This window comes from Protopterus annectens, chromosome 13.part0 (genome assembly GCF_019279795.1).
Source record: "Protopterus annectens isolate FY-2018-M chromosome 13.part0, PAN1.0, whole genome shotgun sequence".
Lineage (NCBI taxonomy): Eukaryota > Metazoa > Chordata > Ceratodontiformes > Protopteridae > Protopterus > Protopterus annectens.
Window position 1 is genome coordinate 70,955,195 of NC_056747.1, and position 11,445 is coordinate 70,966,639.

At 36.5% G+C, this 11,445-nt stretch overlaps 2 protein-coding genes across 2 annotated transcripts in view; both read left to right on the plus strand.

Annotated features, from left to right (window-relative positions):
- The window catches only part of LOC122817592 (N-acetyllactosaminide beta-1,3-N-acetylglucosaminyltransferase 3-like), a 165,690-nt gene extending 159,556 nt beyond the window's left edge, over positions 1–6,134 (plus strand). The window contains exon 3 of the mRNA XM_044090631.1: positions 6,057–6,134. The gene's annotated coding sequence lies outside the window, so the exon portion shown is untranslated. The remainder of the gene's footprint in view (positions 1–6,056) is intronic.
- LOC122817591 (N-acetyllactosaminide beta-1,3-N-acetylglucosaminyltransferase 3-like) overlaps positions 1–9,547 on the plus strand; it is a 59,389-nt gene extending 49,842 nt beyond the window's left edge. The window contains exon 2 of the mRNA XM_044090629.1: positions 6,057–9,547. Within this exon, the coding sequence (XP_043946564.1) occupies positions 6,057–7,203 (1,147 nt within the window). The 3' untranslated portion in view covers positions 7,204–9,547. The remainder of the gene's footprint in view (positions 1–6,056) is intronic.
- The last annotated feature ends 1,898 nt before the right edge of the window (positions 9,548–11,445 follow it).

Consider the following 11,445-nt stretch of genomic DNA (forward strand, 5'->3'; position numbering starts at 1 on the left):
TAATAATCACTGAACAGAGTTTTCAGTGAAATATTTCCTAGGGCAAACCAACCATTGGCCACCATCTGGAATTTGCCCATTTCCCCACTGTAGTAAAAACTTGGAGTTGGAATATTTAGATGGGGGGCACAGCCCCCCACCTGGGTAGGTGTTATGTTTTACAGTTTTGTTCACAGTCACTAGGGTGGACTACCGTTGGTTTTCCCTAGGAAAAATTTCACTGAAATCTCTGATCAATGATAAACTGTTTTTCCGTAAGTATGGACATGCCACTCCTCCTAGTTCTTTTATATTTTGTGATACAAAAAAAAGTAGCACTAAAACCCATTCAAAGTAATTTCTGAAGTTCCTGATGATATAAATAGGTTCCTTGCAAACAAAATATCTGAGGCAGAAACCGTCTAACTTAGACCAGAAGATAAGTCCCTCTAACTGGATTAGTTTGCCCATTTAACACCCTCAAAAACTATCTGCCTTCATGCATCAGTTCAATCCACACAATTAATTTTTTTCTCCCATCCATTCCAGGTGTTGTATTCCCCTTCAATTACAGTAACCTCTTCCACTTCACCACTATTATAACCCATTAGATACCATACATTTTCTTGACTCAATTAAAAATAATTTTTTTAAACCAACACATGTAACAAAGTAATATAAACTTCAGAAAACTCTGTACATATCTTTTGAAATCCAAAGGTAGTGTGAAAGGCAGCTTCCAGGTTACAAATGGTCACACAAAAGGTGACTGATAGCACTATCTTTAATGTCCACATATAAACTAGTCTCTCTCAAATTCTTTGCTTCCTTTTTGCCATCAAATGTTGCCATCATTCTGTTAGTTTATAAAATAACGGTATGCATTCCCCATGTTATTATTAACAGAGTTTTGGTTTTCCCCCAAAATATAAATATAAAATTAACTACTCAATAGTATTATGAGTACCTTTCACTTGTCCCCGGATTTATGCATCAAAATAAATACAAATATGTAAACACCTCATTGTAATATTATTTAGTGCGCTAACAATCTGTTATGGCCTTTATTTAGCTTTATGTTTTTCACAAACTGAAAAACAAAAAACAATGGGAAAAGTCACAATACATGTCTTGTTCCTTTAATAGATTCAGTGATGACCACAACTAGTCCTTCCCTGTTCATACTCAGTAATCTGTGTAAATACCAGTTTGTAGTCTTGTGTTTGTTCTCCCTAAACCACCTTCCTTCTGGCCACCATTCTAGTTTTAAAATGTTCATACAGCTCTTTAGGCATTCTGAGTTTGGCCAGCATGAATGGCTTTCTTGATCTCAGCCCTCACCACCTGAATACTTGATTTCTCTCTTTCTTTCTCTCTCTCTATCTCTAAACCAAGAAAAGATAACCTCAGCAATGACAACACTCAAAGAACTGACAAAATGATGTTTAAAGTTCCAGAACTGATAATTTATTACAAAAAAGAGATTTAGTGTCTGGCCATTGCCGAGGTTATCTTTTCCTTGTTTGTGGTCCTTTTTCCTCGGTTGCCAACATTCATTTTTCATAGGTTAGTACTAGGCTAACTGCCCTTGGGAGCCATTGTAAGCCTAGCCAATTATCCCTTGTGAGATTCAAACCCTGCACTTTGTGTCTGTAAGGCAATCACTTTAACCATTTGGCCAGCCCCCCATGTTGGTTCCCTCTCTCTGATTTTTTTTTCTTTTTTGCTGTATCATTGACAGCTTCTTTTGACTCCAAAACAGGTTTAACTCTGGTTAATAACATCAGCTGATGAAAGCAAGGTTAAGTGCCATGAATTTGACCTTTTTTGCTCTGCAGAGTTTCATTACAGGTATGATGATATTCTTCCTTCTCCTGGTCTGTTCTGTTTCCCTGGGTATCCTAAAGTTGATAAAATGTGCTCCTTCATGTTGCAGGCAGCAAAGTACACAATAACAGGTCCCAGTGAAATATTTGATTTGTCTATATCGTTTGATACCCTATGTATCTGTTCTGTATGTACTTACTTCTCTGACATATTTATCCATTCTCCCTACAAATATTTATTTATTTCATTTGCCCTATGATAACTGGGAAAGTCCAACAGTCAATTGTCTAGGTGCAGTAATTGGCTGGACTGGATAGAAATTCTATGTCACAGGAACATGCATTTAATTGAAAACTTTGACTCACATCCAATAACTATTTTAAATCCTGCAACAATAAAAGCTTAGATAAAAATGTAGGGTAATGAAATAAAAAAAAAATTTGCACTGCAGTGATGTTATTTTCTTTGAATATCCAGATAGGGCTCTTTCCATTCTGCAAGCTCACTTATCCAGCAATAAGAGACTTTTCCATTTTAATCTCCAGGTGACTAAGCATTGCTGCTATCTGGGCGAATGATGCTAGTTTTCCTTCTTGGAATTGTGAAAGGAAAACTCTTCTTCCATTTCTCTGCCATACTAAGGTCTCCGGGACTCATTTCAGTACTGCCAGTCACTGGGGTTGATATGCATGTACCTGGGGTAGCTTGATATTTTCTGTTCTACTTTTTTCATCATCATAACTAGAACAAAGCAATAAACAAAGTGACCTTTGCAACAAAGCAACACTGTCAGACACCAGCCAGTAGTTAGATTTCTCCATAAATGAATGGTGTTTTCCATTCTGAAGCTTTAACCACGTAGCAACGTCTTAAACATGTTATGTGGGTGACATTTCACTGAAAGTCCCACTGTCCATATCATTTAGTAAATAACAATGTGAACTAGAGATCATCATAACAGAAATTCATAAAATTGTGCAAAAGACAAGAATAAAATGTGACACAAGGATTCCAAATAAAAATAATGTTTTCGCACCTCTTGCCTGAGTTGACTGAATGTGAGTTTAGCACCTGACTGACTGCATACTAGACTTACAGACACCTGTATGATAGATACCTTGAAGGCAAGTCAGTACAGGACTGACTTGATGGACCTTCAGGATGGATTCTCTGCTGTGTAAATAAAGATAAAGGTTTGGGGTTGGCTTAATGGTTAAGATGTTTACCTCACAGATACAAGGTGCAGAGTTTTATTCTTACCTTTGGGAAAAAGTAGTAGGTTTAAAATGGTCGACAAGGGCAGCTAGACTACCACTTATTTATAAGTTGGGAATAGACAGAAAAAAACTCTCATTCCTAAATGTATAGCATCTAGTCAGGGATATGAGTGAACAGTCAAAGCATTGAAATAGGGCAGATCTTTATAGGAGGGTGAAACAGGTCTTCCTTTATTGTTCCTTGCCTATGGTGAGACAGAAGGGTTGTTGCAGCCATCCCAGATTATTTTGTTTAGTTTTCACTTTTTGTTTTGGCATAAAATACTCTCTTAGAACAGGATACATTTGCAAGAGATGCTGTAGTGCATCAGAAAGAAAATGCATATTGGGCTGTTGGATTTCAGTGGTTCTATTGTCTAGAAATAAGTTAGCAATGCATTCTATATTAATAATATTTTTAATGTGGTGCATACATATAATTGATCAGTATCCACATATTTCCTTCAGAAGGTGTTTCCCACATCATTCAAAAGACTTAAAGTTTTTGTAATACTCTCCATATATTCAGCTCATTAAATACCATTTGTCAAAGGGTGGGAGAATTTTCAGTAGAAACAGTGCCTTTGCAGTAGCATACGTGAAAGTACATTTTTTATGGCAATAGGCTTAATAGCTGAAGCTTGACAAAATTTACAAATAATAGTAACATCTGTTATTTAAAATTAACTTGGCTAAAGCTTCTTGGAAGCCACAGAACTTTCCAAAAGGAAAAACATTATGTACCCAAAACGAAAATTCTGGAAATAGGAAGTCTTCTTCAGAAAACATTACAGATACACTTTTTTATTCACTAGTACTAGTTTACATGTACTGCGGTGGTGGTGCTGCGGTAGCGTTGTCGCCTCACAGTTAGACGTTGCCCGTTCGATCCTCAGTTAGAGCATCTTCTGTGTGGCGACATGCGTGAACAGGTGTTCCTTCATTGAAGGTTGTGCGTTAGGCCCTGCAAGCCAGCACGTAAAACTCTACTGCCAATCATTAGCGGACCGGAGTTCCGCTGTGGCGACCCCTAACTGGGAAAAAGCCGAAAGACACAAACTAGTTTACATGTGGAATAATGTATCATTTCAAAAGTGACATAAATGTATAAATGGGTCATTTATGTAAAAATTGGATCTGCCCTTAATGAATACAATTGGCTTAGTTTCCATAGCACTTGGCAGTACATATGTGTATAGGTTCATAGGTTCATGGCTCTGCATTCCCATGAAGTTTTACCGCTTGTAATTTAAATACATATAACCGAGAGCTGGGGAGAAAATTTACGTTACCCCTATACATAAGGGATAAAGGTTCTAAATCAGGGGTGAATTTGTAGTTTCCCATCTGTTCAAACATATTTAAATTTAAATAGCTTTAGGAAAGTACTCTGCTTTATTTGGAAAGGAAGACAATTCCACAAACTAGTAGCATTGTCTGTGATACATATCTATCCCACCATCATGTTCTATGTATTCTCTGTGATATATATCTATCCCTCCATCATGTTCTGTGTATTCTCTGTGATATATAGCTATCCCTCCATCATGTTCTGTGTATTCTATGTGATATATATCTATCCCTCCAACATGTTCTATGTATTCTCTGCAATATATATCTATCCCTCCATCATGTTCTATGTATTCTCTGTGATATATATCTATCGCTCCACCATGTTCTATGTATTCTCTGTGATATATATCTATCCCTCCATCATGTTCTATGTATTCTCAGTGATATATATCTATCCCTCCAACAAGTTCTATGTATTCTCTGTGATATATATCTATCCCTCCAACATGTTCTATGTATTCTCTGTGATATATATCTATCGCTCCAACAAGTTCTATGTATTCTCTGTGATATATATCTATCCCTCCAACATGTTCTATGTATTCTCTATGATATATATATCTATACCTCCAACATGTTCTATTTCTTTTGCAGACAAGATTAGCATCTCTTGAATGAGGGGTTTTGCCACCAATTGACTTGTGGATATGCTGTAGATCTGAAAGGATAGGGTCTGTTGAGACTCTGTATGCAAGGCGGAGATTGCTTCTCAGTAGACTATGTGATACCTAAAGGCTTTGAGATGGTCAGTGTAATTTTTATGATTTAGGCCCTTGATTTTCTTGGTGAGAAAGCATTGTTATGATTCAAGTTGTATTAAGTTGCAAAGTTGTATTAAGTTGTATTAAGTTTGCAAAACAAACGGGGCTTTATATTCAATGACTGGCTTAATAAGTGCCTGATACAGTGAAATGATCACATCCTTAGACATGGATTACTATCAAAATCCTGACATTCAAAATAGCGAACTATCATATCCCTGACCTCATGCATATTAATTATGTCAGAACATCGACACATAACATCGACAACCATTTTTCGATGTTAGTCGACAGTTACCGTATTTGTAAATGCTTCATGACCCTGACTTCTGTACATCCTTATGAGCTGATAGACACTTGAACGTTGACATTCTGCCTGTCGCTCCTACCATGTTGGAGGATGTGCCTGTTATGTAATTGCCTTTCTGCCTTTTGATTGTAAACCCCTTAGACATAGACTCCATACCCTTACTAATAAACTGCACAATGAAAAAGAACTTTCTTACAATAATGGATACTTGGTGAACAAAGGCCAGTTTATTGTCCACATAGGTTCCCAGGTTCCTAACTACCTTATTGGTTATCAAGAGTGTGTTGTTGATGTGATAGTTACAGGGACATCATGTTTACAAAAGGAGACTAGTATATATTTTTTTGGCATTTAGATTTAGTCCATGGTTAAGAAACCATCTAGTTTTCTGGGAAAGGTTTCTTTGGAGGATCTTTCCCACAGTACCACAATGGACATGTCTTGCTTCAATATTAGTAACAATTATAATAAATTATTAAGTAATTAGCCATAATGTTTTGCAAAAATTATCTACATGATGAAAATGTTCAGTCTCACATTGATACAGATTTTTTTTCTGTTTTTAATCAGGTACATCTGGATTTTTAAAAAGCGCTGTTTGACTTATTTTGTCTTGATCGTCTCTGGAATTTCTGCCATTTTTTTCTTCAACAGAGACTGTTATAACAGCTTGCAAAACACTACCAAGAAATGGGTATCAGTAATCAAAACAGAGATAGAGACAACAACACCCCATCTCTTACATCAAAAAGTAATACATGACTGCAAAGAAAACACATCCGTAGCCAACATCAATGGCTTCTCAGAACTAGCAGACCACATAAAGGATTTTCTTAGGTACAAACATTGCAGAAGCTTTGAGATGATTTATGATATTCCAAATAAATGTGATGGACCACAGCAGTCAGACAAGGTCTTTCTCTTCCTTATGATCAAGTCATCACCAAATCACTACGAGCGCCGAGAGGTTATCCGGAAAACATGGGGGCAGGAAAGAATATACAGTGGAATGCAAATAAGAAGGCTCTTCATATTAGGAGTAAGTTCAAATGAGAATGAAAGAAAGAAGCTCAAGCAACTGATCCGTACTGAGTACCAACAGTATGGAGACATTATTCAGTGGAACTTTTATGACACGTTCTTCAACCTGACCTTAAAACAAGTCCTTTTCTATGAATGGTTTATAGAGCACTGCCCTTATGTGAAATTTCTCTTCAATGGTGATGATGATTCCTATGTCAATTCAGAAGAGATGGTACACTACTTCCTGGATCTAAAAGGGAATGATGGCAGTAAACATTTGTTTGTTGGAATACTTATGGATCATGTGAGTCCAATTCGCTCTACAGAAAGTAAATATTGTGTACCTGAACAAGTGTACCCATCAGATTCTTACCCACCATACTGTTCAGGTGGTGGGATTATGATGTCAGGATTCACAGCCAGAGAAATCTATCACGCATCACTAAGTATTCCAATTATGCCGATTGATGATGTATACCAAGGCATGTGCCTAGAAAAGGCAGGCTTATCACCTGCATCTCACATGGCAATATTCACTATTGGTTTGGAATCCCGTTTCATTTCTCTAGATTCCCTTGATCTTTGTTTTTACAAGAAGTTTTTGGTGGTTCATCGAGTACAGCCATATGAGATAGCAATGTTATGGGAAGCTATTCATGCCTCAGACCAACAATGCGGGGACTCTGCATTATAAATTTAATGCCGATGACGACATCTGCCAATTATATGTCTTTTTATTTCACTGCCAGGTTAATTTTGTACTACATTTATAGTCAGCGACATAGAACAGTGACTTAAATTCAGTTTAAAGTATTCTAGTTGTGATGCACTAACAAATGTATTTTTAAGAGAGAGATGGAAAAAAATAATAATTTTAATCTCACAATTGAAATTTGTTTCCAGTACTGTAGGGTACAATTTAACTGTAGAAACTCTGACCTATAACATAAAAGGCACTGAGGAAAACATAGGGATTGTTTGAAACAGTCACAGATGCATGCTGGGACTACATTATAGTATTGTGTTTCAGATCTAAGTATCAAGTTCTGAGACATGCTGACCTTGTTGTCCTTATCAGTACTGCATCTGATATTCTGCAGACTATGTGAGATCTTCAAATACAAAATGGTGGCTATAAAACTTTATCTGTCAACTTGTACAATCAACTATTATGTAGTTACATTCCACTTCAGTTCTGCATCCTTCACACTCTATGTGTCACAACTGCTCTTAAGAGCCTTCTTAGATTCACACTGTACTCCCAACTGATGGAGAGAAGACTGTGGTACCACCAAGTGCTCAGTAAAATGATTCATCCACCAACTGATGAAGAGAAGACTGTGGTACCACCAAGTGCTCAGTAAAGTGATTCTTCCATCAATTGATGGAGAGAAGACTATGGTACCACCAAGTGCTCAGTAAAGTGATTCCTCCACCAACTGATGGAGAGAAGACTGTGGTACCACCAAGTGCTCAGTAAAGTGATTCCTCCACCAACTGATGGAGAGAAGACTGTGGTACCACCAAGTGCTCAGTAAAGTGATTCCTCCACCAGATGATGGAGAGAAGACTGTGGTACCACCAAGTGTTCAGTAAAGTGATTCCTCCACCAACTGATGGAGAGAAGACTATGGTACCACCAAGTGTTCAGTAAAGTGATTCCTCCACCAACTGATGGAGAGAAGACTGTGGTACCACCAAGTGCTTAGTAAAGTGATTCCTCCACCAACTGATGGAGAGAAGACTGTGGTACCACCAAGTGCTCAGTAAAGTGATTCCTCCACCAACTGATGAAGAGAAGACTGTGGTACCACCAAGTGCTCAGTAAAGTGATTCCTCCACTAACTGATGGAGAGAAGACTGTGGCACTGCCAAGTACTCAATAAAGTGATTCCTTGTTGTCTCGGTCCTCTTTGTCACCTCCTTCTTGTTCTTTTTTTCTAGTCCACAGTACCTAGCTTCCTTTTTTAGATTCTGTTGACTCGGATAAAAAGTCCCCTCTCCTTTTTGTCTTCCATAGGTTCATGGGTAAAATACTTGGCTGGCTGTCCTTGTGGGCCATTTTAAGTCTAGGCAATTTCCCTTTTAAAACTGAAAATCAAACCCTGTGCCTTGTATTGGTGAGGTAAACACCTTAACAATTATGACAACCATCACAGCTAAATGCTTCCATGCTATAAATTCGAAGGGCTGCAAGAATGTGCATATAGTCTGGCTCACGTATATGACATGCATTTTGTTACCCTTTTCTGACTCTCTTCCTCCAGCAACCTAATATATTTTTTCAGCAAGACCTCAACAACTACACATAATAGACTGAAGGCCACATTCTTAATTAATGTGCCACTGAAAGTATTTAGCATTTCACTGTTCCATACACCCAGGAAACAATGGATTCTCATAAGATACCAAATCATGTGATATGTAATTACATTTGATCCTTAATGGATCATTTGCTACAAAACAGTCATTTTTTTCCTCTATTGCACAAGCCATCTTTGTTATTAAATGCAACAATTTTGTTTATGACTCAATACTTGGTTATTACAGGAAAACAATTGACCAGAATGCAAAAAATGCTTTGTACTTATGTTAATAAAATTATGTCAAAGGTTATTTAGTAATATTTGCATAAGGTATTATACAATATAAAACACAAATAATGTATTGTTTTTGAAGTTTATTTATGAATTTATCAGTTTACTAACTCTATCAGTGACTAAGAAAATCTGTGTAATGCATGTATGTGTGTGAGTTATCATCACTATAAAATATAGTAATGTTATGAAGATGATAGCTCTGAAAGGCTAACAAGGGTAGATTTGTTAAACACAAAGTAAAATAACGTTTTTTGATTTAGCTGCAACCTGTATAGTCCAAAGAAAATTTAATTATAAAATTAAAATTTTCTAACCTCACTTTGTGAAAATATTTCAATTAAAGCAGAAATTTGCTGAGGTGTAGAAAACTGTTATTTAGTGTGCCAGCTGAAGTTAACATATGTTTACTGTGTATGGCAGTGTATATGTGCTAGTGTGTGTGTGTGTGTGTGTGTGTGTGTGTGTGTGTGTGTGTGTGTGTGTGTGTGTGTGTGTGTGTGTGTGTGTGTGTGTGTGTGTGTGTGTGTGTGTGTGTGTGTGTGTGTGTGTGTGTGTGTGTGTGTGTGTGTGTGTGTGTGTGTGTGTGTGTGTGTGTGTGTGTGTGTGTGTGTGTGTGTGTGTGTGTGTGTGTGTGTGTGTGTGTGTGTGTGTGTGTGTGTGTGTGTGTGTGTGTGTGTGTGTGTGTGTGTGTGTGTGTGTGTGTGTGTGTGTGTGTGTGTGTGTGTGTGTGTGTGTGTGTGTGTGTGTGTGTGTGTGTGTGTGTGTGTGTGTGTGTGTGAGATGCCGCTGTTAGAGAGGGCAGTTTAGTTAATTAACTTGTTCAGGCTAAAACCCTGTGCTTTAGCTACAGGAGACAAGAGCCTTTATACGGGAGAGAAGAGTCTTAATCCTCTACATGAAGTAACCATTGAAATGTTGTAAAATGGGTAATTTTGTCATTTATTGTTTTTTTACATTTTGTTTCACTGCTTAATGGAAAAAAAGAACATGTTCAAAAGTACAAATATGAAACAAAGTCTGATAAATGTTGTTATATTTAACAAGAAATACATTAAATCAGGAAAGTGAATTAAATAACACATGAATTTATGTATGGCCCTAAATTTTTTCTGGAGGCCTATAGTATGAAAACAGCCCAGGGACTAACATACACTCAGTCTACTACCAATCAAATACATTTTTCATTAATGTGAGTTTGAATGTATTTTCTGTGGTTGTAAGTGTCCATGAATTTTCAATGAATGTGAGCTTCAAGGGAAGAGAATACAGCTGCTCATGCTATGTCTGTTTTCAATGTGCAGTTGTTTTTTAGCAAATGGCCATCATCAATGCCTTTGGTGAAAAGGTTGTAGATTCTATTCCCACACCATGTATACAGATTACTGACACTGAAGTACAGTATGCGGCAGGAGGGGCTGCACTATTAAATGTGTTATCATTCAAATGAGTTGTCATACTAAAACCCTATCTGCCTGTGTTGGTGGTAAATGTTGTGAGACCTTTTACATTCACCTGAGCTACCAAAAAGAGTAGGGGTCCTTTAATTAACACAGCATAAACAAAACATTACTAATATATTTACATATTTGCAAAAATATACATATTTACAGGTACATTATCTACACATTCCTACAAATCATCATCATCATCATTGTATAAGTGACCCTCACTCCTTATTCCACAACAATAATCACATTTTTCTCAATGTATCAGTCAAAATCCATTTTCTATTAAACAAAATGTAATTCAGTCTTTCATTCCAAATAACCCATATCATACAAAATAAGTTCTTATCCATCCTTCTCACTTATTCTTTCTTCTTGTTTTTATAACATCCTTGCATAATCCTATTAATAACTATATTGTTTACATTAATATTCTTAAAAATTTTTTCATACAACTTTTTTCCAGAGTTTAACCACTCTTTTACATTTCAAAAAAACATGACCTTTTGTCTCTTCCTCCCCACAAAATAAGCACACTCTTTCAACTTTTTTTATATGGTATAGTCCCCTTTACCGATAACTTATTTATTATTAGTTTTCATATGACATTATGACACTCTACAATCTTAACACATCACCTTTTTCTTATTATAATGGCTTGTATCCCTTCTTCTTGTAAATGTTCCCATGGATTTACATAATAATATAGTTTCATCACATTATTATACCACATCCTTCTCTGTATCATCAATTTTTATTTTCCATGTTAGTGTTTTTTCTTGATAATTTTTAATTTATTTCTTTATCCATTTTTCTTATTCGCACCATCTCTCAAAGTTTTCTGCTTATATTTAAAAATTCTCACCATTAATTTCTCATTATCGTCCTTTA